The sequence below is a fragment of the Stigmatopora nigra genome, chromosome 7 (assembly GCF_051989575.1).
Source record: "Stigmatopora nigra isolate UIUO_SnigA chromosome 7, RoL_Snig_1.1, whole genome shotgun sequence".
NCBI classification, from domain to species: Eukaryota; Metazoa; Chordata; class Actinopteri; order Syngnathiformes; family Syngnathidae; genus Stigmatopora; species Stigmatopora nigra.
In genome coordinates, this window is record NC_135514.1 from 10,796,821 (window position 1) to 10,820,294 (window position 23,474).

The 23,474-nt window shown below is 37.8% G+C and overlaps 1 protein-coding gene across 1 annotated transcript in view; it reads right to left on the bottom strand.

The window, feature by feature from the left end:
- ddr1 (discoidin domain receptor tyrosine kinase 1) overlaps positions 1–23,474 on the bottom strand; it is a 49,424-nt gene that overhangs the window by 24,647 nt on the left and 1,303 nt on the right. Inside the window, exons 2-3 of the mRNA XM_077720622.1 lie at positions 5,812–5,975; positions 2,601–2,706 (exon numbers count right to left, since the gene is read on the bottom strand). Coding sequence (XP_077576748.1) covers positions 2,601–2,706; positions 5,812–5,917 — 212 coding nt within the window. The 5' untranslated portion in view covers positions 5,918–5,975. The remainder of the gene's footprint in view (positions 1–2,600; positions 2,707–5,811; positions 5,976–23,474) is intronic.

Consider the following 23,474-nt stretch of genomic DNA (forward strand, 5'->3'; position numbering starts at 1 on the left):
AGGACACGTCACCATGTCTTTAAGTGGTGTCATTTTTTTGGTGTCAATTCTTGTAAGATTGTTGGAAAATTGGCTTCAGGATTATTGGTCTGTAATGTTTCTATTTGATATTTGACGATGTAAAATTGATGGAAATATTTAGCGTGTTTTCACTGATAAAAGGTAAGCATCTAACAGAATAATTGGTCTGCATTGTCTTTTTTTGATGACTTTTGAAAAGTTGCCAACCTCGTCTTACCTCGAGGTCAATCTTGGTCATTCTGTGAATGTTTAACTCATTTGGCTTATGTTTAACAGTTCTAGGCACCCAATCCATTTCATAAATATTACTCCAAATTTCCATTTTTCTTTCTCTATTTAAAAAAATACCTTGTTAGCTTTTTCTGGCCTAAAAAAGGTGAAACTAGAAAAACTAACTGGATCAATTTGGTCATTTAGTAAAATGGATCTGCACTTGTTTCCCACCATAGTTCCATTAAAGTCAATCAAATCGCCATTGGAACATCCATGTACCTGCATGTCCACCATTCTAATGTGGGTTTTTCCTCCAGACGCTCCCATTCCCTGTTAACACCAACGACCTTCCACCCCAAAACGCCAGTCACTAATGACTCTGAATTCTAAATGCCACTATTCTACTGCTGTTGAAGGTCAGACGGCGCACTACAACAATAATCCCTGCATCCATCAGCCCCTCCTTTCGCAACATACTCAAACCTCATTTACAAATTACTTCTCTCATGCTTTTAGCGGCCATCCCTCCACACTAGTTTGCTTTACCTTGGGTCTGGCGCTCGGTCCGACTCGCCGTTTCCCTAGTGTCTCCTACAAAAGCGCGGCGGCTAATAATTATTTCCACATGGTCAGACTCTAACACGTTAACGCCCACAAACGCTAGACATATCGCTCTTATGTATTAGTTGAGAGTGGCGCATGGTGTCAAAGTGGCGGCCCGCGAGCCAAATCTGGCCCACCGCATCATTTTGTGTGGTCCGGGAAAGTAAATCATGAGTGCCGACTTTGTTTTAGATCAAATTAAAATGAGTATAGATGTACATTACAATACCTGATTTTCACCCTTTTAAATCAATAATTGTCATTTTTTAAATGTTTTTTTTCTGTTTTTAGTTCAAAAATCATTTTGTAAAATCTAAAAATTTAAAAATATTTTCTGTTTTCCACTATAATATGGAACATATTGATTAAAAAATATTTTCCTTTATTAAGAAAAAAAAGCTATGATAAACTGTTTTAGATCTATAAAAAACTGAATAGTTAGGGATTTTGATCCAGTTCTTTTAATCATTTTTTTTTAAATTAAATATTATATCTAAAATGGAACTGCCCACATCAAGTATTGATGTATATTAACTTTCCTGATTTTCCCCTTTTTAAATCAATAATTGTAATTTTTAATCAATTTTTTTCTGTGGTTTTAGTTCAAAATCATTTTGTAAAATCTAAAAATATATTTAAAAAAAGCTAAAATAAATATTGTTTTAGATCTATAAAAAACTGAATATCCAGGGATTTGAATCCAGTTCTCTTAATCAATTTATTTAAACAAAAATCGAAATATAATATCTAAAACGTGAAACCAAGTTGACGTTAAAGCTGCCCGCAAACTAACCCGAGTTTGACACCCTTGGCCTTAAATAAGTAGATAAAATGTGATTATAAATGCACACTTTGTCATCTTTTGTTGCAATAAGCCTCAGGCAGTTTTTTTTTTTTTTTTTTAGGATGGAGGAAAAAAATGTGTGGGATGGACTTTCATTATTTGAAGTAAAAACATTTGAAATGCTGAGCAGGCATGACTGTTAAACAACTAAAACACTTCATGCTGCTTTATTTTGGTTTTTAATCTTTAGCAGAAACAAACACCAGGTTGCATGCGTCATCCTGAATGCACTTTTGTTGAAATGTGTTACTCTTGGGTGGTGAAAAGTAAAAGCTTTTAGACTAAAAGTGACAACAAGGCCCAAAAAAATCCAATTCACTACTAAAACTTGGCAACAAAAAACAATGCAGGGGTGTCAGAATTGTTACTATTGTACTGAATTGCAATGTAGTTTTGTGTTGGTTAAAGTTGTCTTTCAAAACTGTGCGTAAACTTTTGTAACTCTCAACTAAAAAAGAAAAAGCAGTTTTTGATAACACAGTCAACAGTCCACAACAATCTTGAGGCTGTCAGTTTGGATATAAATTGCACCTGAGTTTTAAGTCCAAATACCAGCCCATCTATGATATAAAAATAAAAAATAAAAAACTGTCTTACAGTCCAGAAAAATGGTTATTTAATTTTTCTTCTTTACGATGGTCCCTCCTCCCTTTTCCTAAAAAAAAAGCTTTTTTCCCCCTCCCACATGATTTATTCTCTCGCTTGAAAAGATGTTCTTGCCTTCCGAGGCCAATTCTTCAAAATCTACCTTTTCCTGACACTGACCTAAATGTGTTCCCATTATTCATAACTGCCACCAAAATGGTTAATTTGGGGGGAAGAAAGTGTATGTCCGCATCTTATTTGATACTTTTTACATGCTTGTAAATGTGAATAAAGCAGTGAATAAAGAAGGTTTTGAAAGGTTCAATTCTCTGACCTTGCGTGTTTGGCTTCAGTGGAGTCGGACCAGGCGCTTGAGGCGGTGATGTCAGAGTCTAAGATGCTGCCATCTTCCATCCCCAGGGCATAACGGCATTGAGCTGCTGCAGATAGAGACGGGAAAAGCGATTTGAGAGATTAAAAAGAAAACAAAAACGACAAAAAACAGCCATCCACCTCATTCCTATTGACATTGATGGGAGAAACTAAAAAAACTCCATTTATATCTCAAGCCAACATCATTTGATCACAGAAAAACTTGGTTATGGACTTAACTATTGCATGACAATGTCGAACTCTGCTGTATATTTGCTAAATATTCCTCTATTCTGCTTATATTTAGCTTAAAAACATATTTCGGTTTAACAGACTCATATTGCATTAATTATTCCTGTCATTGATTGTTTACAAAAGGGCAGATTAAAACCACACCTAAAGATATTGTTGGCGTCTGCCTTCATTTTTTCATGTCCACGTAATTAACTTGAAGTGCCTTTGACTTTAAAAAGTAGAATTTGATTATATTCGCTCAGAAACCACATGGTTTAAAATTGCACTCTGTGACCAATTGATTGAATTAGATTTGTATGCTTTAAAGTCCTTCATCACTGCTGTTGCTACTGATCAGGTGATTGGACAATTTAGGAGGATCTAGGTAAGGAAGATAATCACCTCCAGACTACTGAGGGACTTTGTGGATTAGTTTGAGAGAGTGATTCTGCATATTTAACTTTAGTCTCAGTCTGCAGAAGGTTCCCGTATTGTGGACTTTCTGTGTGTGGCTCCAAGTTTTTTAACTAGTTCTACAATGTCTTCTGTGTCTGTGCTTGCTACTGTAAGGAGATTTTCCGAATACAGGATAAAATAACATTCTAATCTAATCTAGTACTTCAAATTAGTTTGTTGTTCAACTGGCTGGTCAGCATTGATGAGGACAGATGTCCAATCAATTTGAACTGTTCAATTCCTGCAAATTCTGGAGCATTTTTGGGTTAATTCCATTTGATTTTGGATCACTTCCCAAGAATTGCGAGACAAAACCGGATCATTTCCACTTAATTTTGCATCATTACAAAACATTTCAGCCTAAAAATGTTCCCTTTGCCTGTTGGTGAAATCTACAAAAAGATTGTTATTTGTCAAATGCATAAAAAATAAACAAAATCTATTTACAACCAAAACACCAAATAAATTTCACTTCCTCCCTTTCTTCCTGGAGTCTGGCTCTAATTGGTAAACACATCAAATGAATAATGAGCCAGTAAATACTCATTCCAGATTGCTCTTGTTTTGCTTTGGAAAGCGAAAATGCCATTGGCTCCCGCACAAAGTTAATCATGCCCTCAATCCTTGGACTTTTCTGCATTTGGCCATTTCAGAGGGTGTTTAGACAACCCAGATTTCAATGCACAATGAGATCCAACTTAGTTTTCCTCGTCAAGACATTAAATATCCAAACTCTCACTAGATTGCAAAGGTGACTCTTCCTATCCAAGACAACAGGACACCCTTCACATTCCACTTTTTGTGCGACCCGTCACGGCTCCTGTTACAGTAAGCCTCGCCGGGGGGGGGGGGGGGGGGGGGGGGGGAGGATTTGTAAGACTGGGGACAAAAGGAGGGACAGAAAACAGGGCGCTGGTCTGTGGTCGGAAGACAAGCAAACACTCTTGGGTGTCTGCGTCACCTCCGTTTCGGCGTCAGACATTATCAAACGATCCAGATAGCGTTGGGATTACACAGAGCAGCAGGTCGCCTGCTCTGAGGCGAAGGCCAGCCAAGGGGGGTGATAAAATAGAAAAAAGGGTAGTGACAGAAGAAGGGGGTGGCGGTGGGTGCCTGTCATTGACTCACCCCATTGGAATTTGGGGCCCCCCCACTCGAGTAGCAATCGTTAAAAAGACGACTAGGCGCAGAAACGCCTGATACAAATCCATCAAGACAGATGCCCACTTCATTAAATCATCATTCTGCCACTTGACAGTTGAAATTTGACATTCAGCCCAGTTTATTTTATTACTAAAAGTGGAATAACAACATGAGACAATGTTTCTCAAGGTTCTACTTTAATACAGAAACAGTGCTAATATTTTATTGCTGTTTTCACCCACAAGAATACTTCATTTATTATGTATAAGAATAATTTCTTCCACTTTTATGTCAGCAAGCTTATCTGACTTACTTTTATGAGCCACACAAAATGATGTCGGGAGTTTATACCTGTATCCTAGAGCAGAAATTTTTAAACAAGGAAGAAACAGCCCGTGAAACTACTGTTGTCATTTCCAACATGAACACAAAAGCCTTTTGTTAATGCAGCAGGTCGCGTCTGCTGCCGCAGTCAGATATTAAAGCCAGCGCTCCGGTTACACCTGGTTGCCCACCCTCCCCAAACCGCCTCCCTTTACCGAGTTATTTTGACTGGCACTTTGTAATGCGCTTGTGCATTAGCAGTCTTGAGAAGGGGAGAGGTAACGCTTTCAAATCTACTGTTACACTCGACCGGGGGAAGCGCCTGTGTTGCCTGTTGATAACACAACAGGAATGGAAATCATTGCGAGGTGAATATTGGAAGGAAAGTGGCGTTTTCATGGATTATAATGCAAACACAGTTAGTTTGCCTTGTCAACAAATTTGAACTTCAAAGTAAAGCACAGTTATTTTTATTTGAAATTATTGTACGTTCAAGAAAAAAATCAAATTTACCAAGCACTAAAATTAAAAAAATATCTATAAAAATACTTAAAATACAGCAAATTTTCACCTAAGCAGCCAAACTCAAAGCATCACCCCATTTCTGACCCCTGTGACCTTTCAAGCATTTGTTTTATATCACCTACCCTTAAAGTTTGACTTAAACAGGCAAACCCATTATCAAGTTATCGTGAAATTCCCCTTTTGACCTCTGAACTTTTACTCCATATCCCCAAAATGTAACCAATCTCTTCTCTTTCATATTCCAAACATATCCTGCATGTTTGCTAACACCCTTTATCCATCTTTCCTTAATTTTCAACACATTCTCTTAGCAGTGAAGAATAAAAAACATTAAAGTCTCCTCCAAATCCCTCATTTCCTTAAGTGTTTAAAAAATATCTGTACCATGCTTTATCAAAATACCCCATGGGCACACTTTATCCAAGCTATTCCATCACAATTTTAAAGCAAGCTGATACCAGAAAAGAAAATACATTGTAAGGTTGTCCTACCTGCATCAAATTGCCACTCATGCTCTTTTACAGAAGACGCCTGGATGACGAAGATCAAAACCAAGGCAGGGAAAGGAGGAGTCAGCCATCGAGCCGGCCTCACCATGACTGCAGCTATGCACCTGGTTACCTGTCCGCAGACACGAGGCTTACCACAGGCATTCCTGTAAAAAAAAGATGGGAAATGATCAAGATAGAGCTGATTTTTGGCCATTTTCAGGTGAATTCCTGATGTTTTTAAGGCATTCTAAATTTCCTTCTTAACTCATTGAATGCCATTGATCACAATGGTTTTGTGGCAACCATGTCGAAAAAAATAAGTGTTTAATTATAGTAAGAATGAGCTAAAAAAATTCCGTTGGGCAGAACAACCTTGTGGACCGGATTAGATTTGCCCTAGCAGGCCACTGGTAGCCCACGAGCCGCACATTTGACACCCTTGTTTTAAGGATTTGCTTTTTATATCTGAAAAAAAACGTGTTCTGACTATTTGGTGGACTATCACATGCCTTTAATCACTCTCTCCTTAGAAACTAAGTTTCTCTGTAGTTGCTGAGGTCCAAAATGTCTTGTTTGCAGAGATTAGCAAATAAAGTTAAAGCGCCAAAAGTCAATCTGAGGTCCTAACTTGTTCCCTTCTATTGGCAGTAGCATGCTGAGTAACAATGACGTTCTACTGCTTTTAGTAAAAGAACTCTGACAGTTTCCAAGGGCACAAAACTTCTTCTCAGTTGGATCTTTACCCCATTGTAACCTGAAAAGAAAAATCCATTGTATTCCAAATGGCTACCATCAAACTTGCTTTCACTTAATTGAACAAACGAGTGTTGGTCACTCTATGACTAAGCAAATGCCACTTTACGGGATTAAAGAAAACCAAGATATCCATCTGTGCTGAATGGAGGAGCTGCTAACGTTTGAAATGCTGTGCCTTCTTTACCGAGCCAAAAGAAGCATAAAACATTCCAACAAGGCCGTTTAGTCTGACTGCTTTTTGTCAGACGGCATCAATACGGCTTCGGCAAACTGACATGACAGCTGACAGCTCGCATATTTTTGCTCTACGAAACGTGTGCGAGGAAAAAGTCCAGTTGTGTCGCGAGGGGAGGGGAAAGACGATGAGTGGAAGTCTCAAGTGGAAACGACAGCTGGGATTGCAAAGGAGGCCAGTCTTTCTTTCTTTCTTTCTTTCTTCCCTTTCTCCGAGGGTTCCACTTCATCTCTGACGGAGCGGCCGACAGCTGACGCACAGCTGTAGTGAAGGAGGCGTCAATGGGGAACGTAGCCAAACAGACTTTGGCCACTCCTTTGTGATTTACTGCCAGATTCGGATTTTAAATCCAAAAACATCCTCTCAGCATTTTCAGACAATTATTTTCGGACCATAATTTTCGGACCTGCAAACTTTCTCCTATTTTGGACCCAGTGGCTAATAGTCTGGGTTGCAAATTGGTGGTTTTTTGCTCATCTAGATGCATGGGGACATTCCCAGAAGAAACGAAAATATGTGTTATAATACACAACATTGCAACACAGGCAGAAACTGTAGTAAAGACCCCTGGTCGAATACCGTTATAGTAATTGCAGTGGTAAATTAACGTAGTAACAATGCCTACAGTATGAAAATACTTTGTATATGTGTATATATGGGTATGTGTGTATATGTGTGTATATATATTTGTGTAAATATGTGTATATATGTGTATATATGTGTATATATGTGTATATATGTGTATATGTGTGTATATATGTGTATATATGTGTATAGATGTGTATAGATGTGTATAGATGTGTATAGATGTGTATAGATGTGTATAGATGTGTATAGGTGTATAGATGTGTATATAAATGAGTATATAAATGTGTATGTGTGTGTATGTGTGTGTGTATGTGTGTATATGCGTATGTGTATATATATGTATACGTGTATATATGTGTATATATATGTGTATAAATGTGTATGTGTATATGTGTATATAAATGAGTATATAAATGTGTATATAAATGTGTATGTGTGTGTAAATGTGTGTATATGCGTATATATGTATATACGTGTATATATGTGTATATAAGTGTATATATATGCACACACATACATACATGTATATATACAAGCACACAGATATACACACACATATACATCTTTTCCCGTGTCTGTATTCTCACCCTCTTGCTACTGTGACAGTGAAATTTCTCGAATATGGGATGAATAAAGTTATCTAATCTATTGTCATCCAACAACAATAAAAACAGAAGTATGGCTATAATGGGAAGAATAGAAACATGGCCAAATTTGTAATGTGGCTACTAACTTATGGCCGTGGAAAGAATGAATGCATAGGTGCAAAGGGCCAGGGAGACGACATAAAGGCAGTCCGAGCCATAGCAGCTGTCCTCAGTCAGTCCGACACAAAAAGTACGCTCTACATACGTTCCCATTGACAATGTCAAGATACCGTTTTAGCAATATGTCCGCTTTCAACTGGGCTTTAACGCGCGACAGTAAAAGCGGAGAATCCCCACCGATCAGGTGTCATTTGCCACAGATAAACACGGCCCGCCGGCGGCGGCTATGTTTTTCCCCAAAGTATCCCAGCACAACATCATACATCACGGAGTAAAAAGGGTGGAAAAAAAAGATGCCAGACAAATGTTTTGGCGAGCGGTAACAAAAGTGTCTGGGGCCATCCGAGAACTTGTTTTGTTGGCCGAGTCAAGTGGGGCTGAGCAGCTGTGCTTAGTGTTCAGGCTGTCGGGAGAAAGGAGCGTTGTTGTGCTTTGGCGTTTTGTCCTGGCTAATCCAGGAGCTGCTCTAATGAATGCACATGTGAGCAGCTGCTCCTACTGCCGGCAAATGCAAAAAAATGGTGCGTATCAACCTTTTATTGCATGTTGCTTTCATCATTCCTTCATTAAGAATAGATGAATGATTAAAAAAAGGGACACCAGCCTTGGTAAGGGTGTATCTTAGTTACAGATCCAATTTAAAAGTCATGATTAGTTCGTTTTGGAGGTCAAACAGTGGAATTGGAGAGTGCGGGGGGAAAACACCAGTTGGTCCACTGTAGCAATAAACAGGTTCATCTGGTTTTCCCCCTATTATTTCACATTAAGTCAATTGAGCTTCTTTGGCGTGATGGCTAGCGTCAAGGTTGAATCACAGGGGGTCCACACATATTTCCAATGACTATATTTAGACTAGGATACAGTTTTGTTTTGTTTTTTAAACTTCAGATCCGTTAGGTTTTTTCTAACCTATGTTATGCTTACTCAATGCCCATATTTCTAAAGTTACCCATCCATTAACAGACATTTTTTATATGGAAGTGATCGCTGGTACCTCCACAAAATACTCTATTACCAAGGATTACACGATACTCGTATTTGTTTCTAAAGAGAAGTGATCGCACTTAAGTTTTGATTTACAGCTCGATGTTACGACTAAAAACCCATAATACTCCTGGATGGGATCCGATTTGGTGACAAAATGCGACACTCCAGAAAACGATACTCGGTATTGACGGGGACATTACAAATTCAGACCAAACTAAACGAAAACCAAGGAAGTCGTGAGCTTCCATTCAACCAAGCTTAATTCAGAGATGAACATTGGAACTCTTCAAAAAACACATTTCTTTCCATGAATGACTATTCCAATAATCTTCACTCCAGAGAAATCCCACATCAGAACACTTTTTTTTTTTTAAACACAAACCTGTGAAAGCAGGCTTTTAACATGTTTTCGATTATTTGTGTACCAGACTATTAAAAAAGAAGTTTTTAAAGACTACCCTGACAATCTCCATGTGTGCCGACTATGGAAGCTGAAAGATGGTTTGTAACCACAAAAGCTTTGAAACATGTTTGACAGACGATTCTATGGAAAATAACAATTATATTGATACAATTGTCCTGACAAGTTAGCATATGTCCTCAATACAAACTCCTTGTTTACCACGTCTGCCATCTTTGCTTACCATTTAGTGACAGGTATGTATGGTATGCAATCATTACACAAAATGGCACATTTTTCTGAAACAGTACTTGCTTTATATAGGCACATCTGCACTACATTTGCAAACGAAATCTATCCAATAACACAAACTTTGTCAGCCATTCCAAGACACAAAAAAAAAAAAAATCGGCATCATCTGCTATTAATAAAGATTTGAGGTGAATGTTGGGCGCTCAATACTTGGAAATGAAAGTGCTTTTTTTTTTCTAAGGGCACCTTGGCAATTTTTAGAAGAGTCAACTGGCCTATTTCCAGCAACCAGGCAATCAGGTTCCATTTTCTTTATCAAAACAGACAACATGAAAAACAGTGAAAGGGCGTTTTGTCCCCCTTGTTGTTTTTTTTCGTTCCTTGAACTCGCACGTTCACATTGTTAGGTGGGCTAACAGGTCAAGTAGCATATGCTTGGCTATGCATTTCACCATGTTTAACTCCACTAAGGCACAGTACATGCATGCTGATTTCTAAACATGAGGGTCTTAAGACATGATGGCTAGAGTGGGGGATCCACGCTTAAGAAATGCGGTATACATGAGGTCACCAGCACAGAAAACCATATGCATAATAACTCGAATCCAGACTTGCTGGAAAACAAAAAGAAAAAGGGATCTAAGAAGAAATGGAAGAACACCACATGACAATTTGTCAAAAGCATCAAATAACAGGACTTTTGCTGACTCCTCAAATCCTCCAATTCCACAATATTACAATTTCTATATGATACCATTGGTATCAAAACCGATTATTCTACTATGTCATTTATCTATGATAGGGGAAGGGAATCTATGGCCCGGGAGCCACATGTGGCTCTTTTTGATGGTGCATACCGCTCTTTGCCAACCTGTGAACTAAAATATGGAAATTGCTGGTGACAGAACTGAGATACTACATCTAGAACTGCTTAAACCTTCATTTTTTTTGCAGTAAACTCTTTTGGAATGCATCCTATCATTGATTGACAACAGCATAAGAATATTTCTAACAATATTCATATTTTTTCCACTTTAAAAGTGGTGAAATTACTAAAAATTATGATAAGGAACTCGTTTACATGTATGTATTTTGACTTTTAAATTTGTAGTATGACTCTCAAGAAGTAACATTGGAAAATATGAATTATTTGTAGCTCTCCTCGTCAAAAAGGTTCCTGACCACTGATCTATGAAATATCTCACCATGGTTCAGTCCAACACAACAATGAAATGAATCACCAATTCCCACTTGTTACGAATCGCATTAAAAACAGCATTTGACTCATCCAAAATGATCTCAATAAGTGTTGAAGTGTTAAATCCGCAACGAAGGCCACATTCCGAGGCCTCTGTACGGACGTGACTATGGGCCACGGGGGACATAAGGAGTAAAAACTCTTTGTTTTGGACTTCCTTTTGATACACTGTATCCATTTGGTCTGCACTCGAAAAGTGCTAGAGGGAAGGAAGTGTGACTTACTCCTCCATCCCTCGCAGCTTTTTAAAGGATGAAGAGGAGGAGGAGGAGGAGGCAAGCCGGGCGCTTGAGCTCGTCAAATCTGCCCACTCCGTTAAAATATTAATGGGTAACTTTTAATGAGCAAGAATATAGTTTTTCTTTTTTTTTTTTCCAAGTTGGAAAATCAGATCCAAGTGATAGTTAACTGAACCTTCTTCAAAGAAAGTTATGTTCTGATTGTTAACATACCTGAAGTTAAACTAAATAAAAAGTAAACAACATAAAAAATGCTAGTACTGACATTTGTGATTTCATTTTGAGAACATGGAATGTAAAGGGATCAAGAAGTAGCCATTTAAATCTGCCTTTGAAAGATTTAACTTACGTGACATACATAAAAATAGTAAAAATGAATATAAATGAAATTTAAAAAGAAATAAAAATGGTGCCCATATATCTAAAAGTTAACATTTCTTCAGTCAAGCACAATTAAACACCCATGTTATCATTTACTGAAGACATTTCTAATACAGTGAAAAGCCTTGGGTGATAATTGTTGTTGAACAGGTAATTATTTCAACAACGGCTAGTAAACACTGGCACGTTAGCGCTAACTCTGCAAAAGGTAGCTTATTTGGCCTTGCCATTGGGATGCGATTCTCACGCATACGACAGGATGCGAAGCCAAAGCCAGTAAGCCAACTTGTGTCAACGGTCAACAGATTCTACACTTGCATGTCATACTATTCTTCTATATACAAGGAAGTGCAACTCACAACAGTGGTATGTCGCACTTCTATGAGTGGTCGGGGGTAGAGAGAGGCATCATGAGTCACAAAACGGGATAATGGATGGCAAGTCGATTTTAAAAAATGAAGGAAGTCTAATGAAGGAAAAGTAATGTGAATCAACGAAGATGAAAGCAGGACAAAAGCATACTAAGAGGGAAAATTTCCTGCAATAATGTGTGCTGAACATTAGGTGACTCATTAACACGGCTCCATTTGCAAACAAAAGGCTTAATAATTACACAACTTGGCAAGGTCTTTGTCATGGAGATCTACAAGTCCAGCTTTAGAATCATGAAGGCAATAAAAAAAAAGGGTTTACCGGTGCGAAACGCCACGGAACGGCAATCGATTGCGACTTGTACTTCCACTCGGTTCCACAATGTCAGCACAGCAGGTGGAGGGGAAGAACAAATAGTGAGTGATGACCGCCAGAAACGGCCCGCCAAGCCAGAAACGGCTTCATCACCAGTCATATTCGGTACAAGGTGAAAGAAAACATTGCGGCCAGCTTCAGGCCAAAAGCACATTTTCTTTTAAGACCTCAAGACATAAATTCCTATCACCTCATGTTAGGCAAACCTTGGCTTAAAATACGATTCATAACTCTCAACAACAGAGGAAGTTAAAGTGGGATTTTCGCCAAGGTTGAACGGGTGCTTTGTCTGTCTGTGGATGTTAAATGGCCTTCTCCTGTTTTACTGATGTGAGATGACAGGAACCAACCACTAATTAGTCTGGGGTCCGTCATGGCTCACTGTGCCAATCATTCAGGCGGAGCCAAGGAATAGACAAACAGACAATACCCTTTGCTTTACAGATAGTTGGGGATAAAAAATGAGCTAGAAAATGTAGCGTATTTTCACGACTATAAGGCGCACCGCATTATAAGGCGCACCCTCAATGAATGACATTTTTTCCATATATATGGCGCACTGGATTATAAGGCGCACTGTATTATAAGGCGCACTGTATTATAAGGCGCACTGTCTATTTTTTGAGAAAATTTAAGACTTAAGTGCGCCTTATGGTCGTGAAAATATGGTAATCGCTATTGACTTCCAGGTATGAAGCACTCACGAACACAGTCACCTCTAGAGCCAGCCATTGTTGATGTTTTGGATTTTTTCGTATAAAATCTTGCAGTGGGGGAGGAGCTATATGATGGAAGATTTTGTAAACTAAGATGCCATCTGCATATTTAACAGTATTGTTTCAGTTCAGGGGTTTGTGTTTTTTTTTTAATATCCAACAGTGGTGGTTTTTCATTTTTAGTTTTCTTTTTTTCCCCATATATAAGGCGCACTGGATTATAAGGCGCACTGTCTATTTTGGAGAAAATTTAACACTTTTAAGTGCGCCTTATAGTCGTGAAAATACGGTACTGTATATCAATGACTCAATCAAGCAACAAATTACATTCCCTAAATTTCTTTTTAAGTCATAAACACTCCTAAAAATCTCATCTATATAATGCAAAATGCAGATTTTTTTTAATAAAGTGGATTTATTATTTGTTTTAAGGACTAGAAGTTAAACGCAATACATTTTCTTGAAGAGCACGTTTAATGGATTTTTTTAATTAAACTCAATTTTAAATGTAAATGTCTGACAAGGACAAGTATAAGTATGTCTTGTTACCATAAAAAAATGAAAAAAAATGTTGCAGGTCTGGACAAAAGCTGACATGACCGTGACAAGTTTTTTAATGCAAAATTCAGTATTTTTTTGCCATTGAAAAAAAAACATTGAAATTGACATGAAGTTTCATTCCGCTACGTTGACCTTCCACTTAACTTACAACCATTAAAACTAATCAAAAACTAAGAAGAACAAGTTACTTTCCAGCAAAAAAAAAAACTTCAATGCCCTGCAGCCTTGGTGTTTTGAGAGATAATTTTTGAGTTATTGATCTAAACCCAAACTCTAAAATGAATTCAGTCGACAGTTTTTAACAAGCAGACTTTCAAAACCACTAATGAACCAAAGCATAGACACAATTTCATATATTTTTTAAAAAAAGACCAGAATTTAGTCGATAAATGATATCCAAGCCAATATTAAAAAGTGGAAAACTTCCAGTTTGGGTATCGCAATCAAATGCCAAATCATCTTTTTAGCAAACTCAAAAAAATCCAACACGTCTACGTGCAAACAGGTCGAGACAGTTTGTTTAACGTCAATGTTTTGATTCTCGCGGAGCATTCAAGTCGCGGCATGCCGACCAATGGCCTCCTCCTCACTTGACTTTCCCTCTCAATTGTTTTGTACAATCCAGCAGGAATGAAAAGGAGTGGCGCCGAGCTTTCTGCCGACGCAGGCGGTCGATAAAAGCGCGGCCCAGCGCTCAATACGAGCCTTGGCGTGCCCCCCCTCCCACCCCCCGCCCGCTTTCATTTGGACACGCCTCACGTGGTGAAGGCTTCATTAATTTAATCGCACTGTTTGGAAACCACTCCGTACTGTAACGGGGTCTAACAACTGACTGTCGACGTTTCCTTTCTAGTTACCATGACAACAGTAATACCTGGGCCAAAAAGGGGGTGATATTGTTGACGCTTTTGTTTGTGACTGAACAGGATGACAAAGGCTAAGTAAGAAAGAGATCATTAGTGTTTATGGATTCAGTTAAATGAGGTAGGATTGATTTTTTGGGAAAAATGTGCTTAATTAATCTGTAAAATTGTCGACGCAGCTTTTTCTCACGACTCGACAATAAGAAAACACTCGTAGTTAAAAGTCCGAAGAAGGCTATGGCCAAAATGAATTCCATGAATTCAATTTACGCCATCTTGTTAAATTTCAGGGCCATTGACACCATTTGACATTCAATCCAGTTAATGTGTCACAATGTATTGTGGTAAGCGGCAGTTAGCATGGGTGTAATCCATCATTGTTTTTTTTTCTTCTACCTTTTTTTTATGATGTCACCTTGTATTATCTTGAGGGAAATGGTCCAGTATTAAAGAGTAACACATGTTGGGAAGAGTATTAGCCTGCTCGTCACAAATGAGCTGCACATTTGGTTGCTAATTGAGTTTGGACGTCGAGAAATGGTCAAGTTTGCAGTCGACAATATAGTCAACATTCCACTCTCTTCTATACAATTACATGATGTTGGTACATTTTGGAAGCAATTTGATGTTGGCTTGCATAGATCCAATTGGTACATCAACCCTATCTGAAAATGGACAGACAACACACAAACAAATATAGAAAATAGTATATTCAGTCATAATAGTCATGTGCTAATCTGACCTGACATCTGTTTTTAGGTAGGATTTATTTTAAAATAAATGGGAGATGCCATTAATCAAATAAAATATGATTCAATAAGATAAGAAATATAACTTTCATATTTAGTGTCTTCTCTCAATGAAGTTGTAATGCTACTTAAAGCTAGGTAGCATATGTAGTTGTTTAACAGAGTGACAGTCGATATATCGGATATGGAACTAACTTATTACTTATCGGATATAGAACTAATTTATTACTTATCGGATATTTAACTAACTTATTACTTATCGGATTTGGAACTAACATATTACTTATCAGATACGGAACTAACTAATTCCTGGTTACTTAAACTGCTTTTATTAAAAGAAAGTAGTTGATTTTTTTTCCCCAGTTTGGTAAAAAAGTTGATTTCCGCTGGGATGCACATGCTAATGTTTATGTCTTTCCCTTCAATGACTCACAAGACTTTTGTTGAGGTCAGAGGAGGTTTCCCTTCAAGTCTAAACCATTCATAAATTCAAATCACAATCCTGTCTGTCACCAGATTTCAAAACCCAGATTATTTTGAGACTGAAGCCAACCTATGAAAAGTAAGACTGGTTAATCATCGATCACAAATTAAACTACAACACAAGAGAATAAATCAGTGTGGAGGGTCTAGCAGGATATGAAATATTGGTGTCCCCTTCCTTCCTTTCATTTCTGGCACAAAGACTTGGAACAAAAAACTAAACAAAAAAAATAGCACAATAAGCGTGATCTTTTCCAGAATTGCTGCAGGCCAACACCTCAATCAGAGTTCCCCTATAAAGAGACTTAAATTACCCAGCGTAGGAAAGCTCCTCATGCTAATGTGACAAGCCTCCCACTAGTCCCACCCGCGGGCACGATGACATATTAGCCTGCTCCGAAGTTGGAGGAAAATGTAGCGTGGCTTATTCAACTTTGATGCTGAGCACAACTTCGCTCCATGTTCCAACTATTCAAGAGTTTTATACTATTGCCAGGAGCTTTGCGTGATTAATACCCGGGTAGCTGGGCCGTACGAGGTCTGCGTCTATGTGTGAGTTCTTGAATACGTGAACAAGTATCAAAAAAAAATTATAATAAAATGTACAGATGGCTGAAGAGAAGCTCAAGTTGCGTTGCTTTGAACATTTTTTCTTCTGAAAACGAACACTGACAGCACCTGAAGGCACGGAGAGTTATATGTCAAACTAATTGATGTTCTTAGACACAATTGGAAAAATTGGGTCAAACAAAGGACTATTGTCATTATTATTGATTTATTTTTTTTAGTTTGATATCAGCACTCCTCAGAAATTGTTCTTAGACATTTATGGTTTTGGACATTCATTGCTAATTGGCCAAAATATTGAAGTATATCTCTGGAAGGGTAATAATAATTAAAATAATAATGTAGTCGGTTACAAAATAGGGTTGTTTTATTGAAGTGTTTTTGACCCTCTTTGTCATGGTCTCATTCGGAGGGTAATAACGCCATTTGTTGACCTAAATATTATCCAAATTCTCTATTTTTTAGCCTTATAACTCATCAAATGCCATTGACTGTGCTAATTGTCCAATCCATGTACCCTCCCATATTTCATTGATTACTGCGGGGACGTATTTGAAAGTTATTTTTCTGATAAAAAAAAACAGTCGACGCAGATCATTTACTTTCACGGGCCTCACAAAATAATGTGAGGGTCCCGAACCAGCCCCTGAGCCTTATGTTTCTCACCTTCATTTTCAACACTTTTAAAAACGTGGTGACCTGTCGATACTAAAAAAATAGTTATTAAGCCTAACAATATCAACACTCCGACTCGATATGGCAAATAATCCTGAAAATGTCAGGGTTTTCATCCGAGGCTTTGCCGGTGGCTGAGCGCGACATCATGTTCTTCATATCGCATTTCCAATGCGGGTAGCGGGGACTGCTCATGCGGGATGGAGAAAAAAAACAGGCAGGGTGCCAAAATATGATGGAGGACAAATGAGAAATTCTTTGATGTCAAGTCGAGAAGCCAAAATAACTTTTCCCCACCACGCACACGCGCCGACGCTATCTCGTCGCAGCATCCCTTGACGGGACGGTGGAGGAGATGATAAAATGAGGAGCTGTGGGAGTGAGTCGGGAGGCTTAGGAATCAAACACTCAATATAGCCCTGCATCCATAGATATATATTTTTTCTGAAGCCATCGTCTACCATCAACGGGGACAGTCGTCTAATCTAAAACGGCAATGTGAAACTTCTTAGTGAGCACTGGTTGAACATTAACATTAGCCTGTTTCATGGGCGGCGCCTTATTTCCATTGTTTGAGTTTGATTTATTAAATAAGGGAAATCACATATTAATGGCTCCCATACATACACATCTATACATACACACCTACCTACCCATACATATTGATTAAACTAAGTGCAATATACCTAATACCTATCCCTAATACCTATACCTAATACCTAATACCTAATACCCAATGCCCAATGCCCAATACCCAATGCCCAATACCCAATGCCCAATACCCAAAACCCAATAGCCAAAACCCAATAGCCAAAACCCAATTCCCAAAACCCAATAGCCAAAACCCAATTCCCAAAACCCAATTCCCAAAACCCAATTCCCAAAACCCAATTCCCAAAACCCAATTCCCAAAACCCAATTCCCAAAACCCAATTCTCAATTCCCAATACCCAATATATAATACCTATACATTTTCCTGTGTCTATTCTCACCCTCTTGCTACTGTGACAATGAAATTTCCCAAATGTGATGAATAAAGTTATCTAATGTTGTTGACAAAATCTTCCAACACAAAGCCCCTCCTCCACAACAAGATTTTATACCATTAAATTCCAACACATCAACAAGAGCTGGCTCTAGAGGTGACTGTGCAGTTCCCTTAAAAATTGAACGCATTCATCTCAAAACAACTTCTCTGTCCATACCTTGAACTCCATACCAATTAACATAAATGTCTCTCAACCTCTTCGCCAATCATCTTACAGCCTGGCTGCTTGCTGAACAAAATTGCAATCACAACGCTGTCTAAAACTCAGCATGTGTGTCATCGTTTATCTTTGACCTACACAAGGGACTAAAGATGGAAATTAGCCCTTGGCTACAATGGTGTTTTCACTCTCAAAAGCTCCCCCCCCAAGCAATTAACCGTTAAACAGCATCCTTGGGTCAACTCACCGGATTAAGCGGTCAGGAATGCTGGTCACAACCTCGTTTTCCTGTCTATCTTTTAAATGGGCAAAGAAGACGTCTACGAAAACCGACTGATGCATTTGCCCTTGAATTGAATTGTCTGGTGTGGTCAGAAAGGCTTTTTTATCGGGTTAACGTGATGCGACACATCAAAGTAGGATATTGTGTGTTCTTGGGCTTGGACTTGTCACTAACTTCTTCAAACTTTATTGGATTTTCCTATCTGAAAATCTCCCGGCATTATTTCTCATCCTCTAATTAGCTCTGCCAAGGAGATTATGTTCCCATCACTTGGACATTTAGGATGAAGGCACAAAACGAGAAATTGGATTTCTACTACTTTTTTTTGTGGTAGGGCCAAATACATCTTTTGGCCGATAAATGAATTAGTATTGCACTTTGTTGGATGTAAAAAGAAGTGATACATTTCTGTCACGCTGGGACGCCATCGTGTTTCACAGCAAGTCACAGTATTTCATTTTTTTTTTTCATGAAAACACAAAATGATTGTTAGGAGACAGCTTGGGCAGACCATAATCATAAATCTATCATTTCACGTTTCCCTGGTAGGTGTGCGTTTAATGTTTGAAAGAGAAGTGGACTAAAATACCCGTGTCCGAATGAGACCACGTGTAAAAAATGACAAACGGAGTTGTAAATCTCATGCTAGGTTCCTTTGAGCCAAGGAAAATCTACTACATTTCTATTCTACACTCAACTCAAAGCAGTTATCATAATGATTCATTTAAAAGGGGCAGACAACATCTTTATTATATTCATCCCAGCTGGAAAGAATATTATTTAATAATTTGGTATTTAATCATTGAAAAGCTATGCCAACATTACCGTCATAACAAATACTATTAATAAAGCAAGTTCAGTTTAAGTTCAAGTTATTTGTTAACAAAAATTGTATCAGATTATCTACAAAGACTTTGTTGTATGTGAATATAAAAAAATGGTCATCCAACGTCTTATCAAATGAGATATTTTGCTCTTATTTTTTTTACTGTCGCTGGACATTTTGTTCTGCAAAGGTTGTTTTACTAGTGTAAATATATAGTAAAAAAATGGACTGTTTATATTAGTTTTCTCCAATAATTGTTATACATGTGAATTATTTTGTTACTTATCACCCAAAAGTTATTAGTTTTCTCCAATATTGTTATACCTGTAAATGATTTTGTTACTTGTTACCCTTAAATTATTTGCTGCCATCAAGTTTTGCCATCAAATCCAGTTTCTATCCCCCAAAAATGTCCCAAAAAATCTCCCAAAAAGTATATATTTTTGCCCGTTTCCCAAGACAACCATTCCGAGTCAACAATTTCCAACCATGTCAACAAATTGCTGCTTTTCCAACATTAAACATCCACTTTTTTGTGTCCAAGGATTCTGAACGCCACATAATATTACCCATCATAACTCAACTTTTGTTTTCAGCCCGCCATTGATTAACTAAGTCCAAAATATTAGTTTAACTTGCCTGAGTAACAATGGCCCACAAAAAGACTCCCATTTAGTAATCTTTAGCAATTTCACATATCCAGCATTCATTCCCCCAGTGAACCATACAAGCACATAAACAGCAATTACATGGGACCAATGGCTCCCGTGAGACACAGCAGGAGGGAAATTAGCAGCCAAATGGGCATTAAAAAGGCAACCAGGCGACTGTAGCGAGGATGTCAACTAACTAACTCCTTCCATTTTTGTTCCCTTTTACACCCAAAAAAAAAATGCAAACAGTTCCAAAAGGAGCCAATAAATTTAAAAGGCTTTTCTTGGGCGGCCTTGGTATTTCCAGCCAAGAGTCAGGAAGTAACACGTGTTACTTTACGTGCCAAGAAAGGTGAGCATAGCGTGAAAATGCAGGAATTTGGAGGAGATTGATTTCCGAGATGCAGATTCAAAGATTTGTGATAATTTTCATGTGACAGTGACAAACGTCCAATCCATTTTAGGAGCGTGAAGGTGGCTGCGGTTGATGGCTCATGATGCAAAAGTAAAATGAACTATAAAAATGAGTGAATTAGAAAAGGTGGCTGAACACAGAGCTGCTACGACTACTACGATATTTTAGAAAGAAACAAATTATAAACCTTTTTTTTTTAATGAAAGGGCACCATGATACATGTTGAGAATTGCAGAATTAAGACATTATCTCTTTATCACAGCCTTCCCAAACCGTGCGGTAAATGATGCATTCAAAAGAAATGGAATTAGCGGAGTTCAAATGAACTCATTTACGACTAAACATCACATTGACTTCCAGGCGCCACAGAAAATTGGGTTGTATGGCTATATGAACACAACTTTCGCAAAATTAAGAGTAGATTTCCATTTTTTAATCATAAAAAAGTTTGTTTCTACTCTGGTTCTTGAGTTATGAGCAGTTGAACTGCAAGCAAAATTGTTATATGGCTTTGGTATTGAATACAACAAGGCAACATGTCACAAAAACACAACTCAATTTGTCAACCTATTGATAATAATCAAATAATTATGAATAAAACTATCCAAGACTCAATCTCAGAAAATAAAATCACTCACAATTACAAATAGCTTTCAATATGTTTGAAAAAAGTGTACAGTAATCCCTCAGTTATCATGTCTTCACTACTTTGATTTTTTCCCCTATTAATTATTTAAAAAAATAAATTCATAAAAATGTGAAAATCCACGTTAAAACTTATCCTTGTCCGGATTGTGGGGTGCTGGGTCTTATCACAGGTGACTATGGGCAAAAGGTGGTGACCCTAAACTGGTCGTCAGTCAGTCAAAGGCCACACAAAGAGACAAACAACCATTCACAGTCACAACTACACTACCATCGAGTGGGACTCGAACCCACGCTACCTGCACTAAAGTCAGCCAAAAGAAACAATGCACCATTAGAAACTGAATCCGACCACATATTTAAAAATAGCGATTGTCTAAGTAAAGTAAACAAAACAGCCATGTTAATTGTTTCTTCGCTGGCTTTACAGGGTCATGTAATTCTGCTCTATTGATTTGTTTCATTTACCTCAATTATTTCTCTTGTAAGAGCTGGTGTTTATGAACGATTGCTGAGGAGAGATTAGACACTGACGACTTTATGGATTACAGTGCCATGAAAAAGTATTTGCCTTGTTCCTGATTTCTTTGTTTTTTTTTTTAAATATTCACCACACACAAAAGGCTCCAGATATTCAAACCAATTTTAGTATGACACACAGACAATCCACAGAAATAGAAAATGCAATTTTTTAAATGATGATTTTTCTATTTCCCAAGGCATGAAAAAACAAAAAAATTACAAACTTGTCCTGGCCTTGTGAAAAAGTAATTTCCCCCTAAACCTAATAACGCAATGTGCCAATTTTGTCAGGAAGAACTGAAATCAAGCATTTGCGATAATTTGTAACGAGTCTTTCACAATCTTTTAGCCAGACGTTCTCCACCAAAAGTTGCTGGTAGACAGCAGAATTCATAATTCCACCAATTACAGCAAGTTGTCCAGGTCCTGGGGCAGCAAATCAGCCCCAAACCATCACCCAACCACAACTTCCTCACTTTTAGTCTATAGTTCTTTTCAGGGTGTGGCCTGTGAAATTGAACTGAGCTTTCCTACAATTGCAATTAGTCAAAGTTATTTTGTGATTTTACAATCAAATACTTTCTCACGGAGGGCCAAACAAATGTGTAATTCTTTTCTACCTTGGTAAATAAAATCATCATTTAGAACCTGCATTTTCCATTTCCTTGGGTTGTCTCTGTGTCATACAAAAATTGGTTTGATTGTCTGAAATGTGATAAATAAGCAAAAACCACAAACACCCGGAAGTATGCAAATACTTTTTCACGGTACTGTATGCAGAGTCAATATATAGCATGCTAGGTGTCAGTTCTCGAAGCTAAATTTGCATTACCGTAATTTAGGTTTGGCTAGACAAAATGATGTGTCCAAATTGGACCTTTTCACTCACATTTACAGTGACTTTTGTTGGCAAACATTTAAACATTGGCTCTATGTGGTTATTTTGAGGGGAACGTTTTAAACTCTTGTTTTGCACAGATTACTTTGCTCAAATGTGCCATTTTTTCTAAAAGAATTAAACAATTGCTGTAGCTTTAGAGCATGTTTTCACAACATGCCGCAGGGGCTAGAATCATGTTTTCATGCACTCCCCCAGCATAAAAACCACGTGCACAAGGTGATGTCATCCAAGATACTGTGAGGGTAACAGAGGTTACACCTGGATGTGTTGGGGTGGTGACCCTGGATACTGAAAGAGGGGCCATTAAAAAAATGGGCCTCACGGCTTTTACACCGCCAGAGAATGGCTTTTGTTTGGCTTTTTCCTTTTTCCTTTTTTTTTTTAGGAGGAGGAGGAGCTGTGTGAAGAAAGCCGTGAGGAATGTGGCTCTCGAGAGGAGAATGTTGAGACTTAAATTTCAGATTAACGCATTTTGGGAGCTGGAACTAAAGTTTTAACCTTTGATAGGACACTCATTTAACGTATTGGTTGCCACTGATGGATTTTTTTTTTTTTTTACAGGAAAAGAAATAACTGGCAACCACGGCCAGTTCTCACAATTTGAATGAATTGGATGGTTGTTGTTGTCAATAGCAAATAAACAATTAAATGACTTATTTTTGTTTATAAGAGAAGAAAAAACTTGTTATAACCTATTTCTATTCACATTTTGTTCTTTCATAAAAAGTGCTGCTCTCGTATAAGAAATGTTAATGTTTTAATCTGCATAAAATATAATGATTTCCACATTCATCCAATGAGTTTTTAATGAGCTAAAGTCAAGGCTGCAGTTTTTTTAATGACCAAAAGTAGTCTTAGACTCTCCTGAACATAAACTATATTTAGACAAGACATGATGAACATTATAACATGGCTATCAAAGAAACATGCTAATTTTATTTTAGCATGCCTATGGGGGTAACCATTTTTCAATATTCTGATATGTG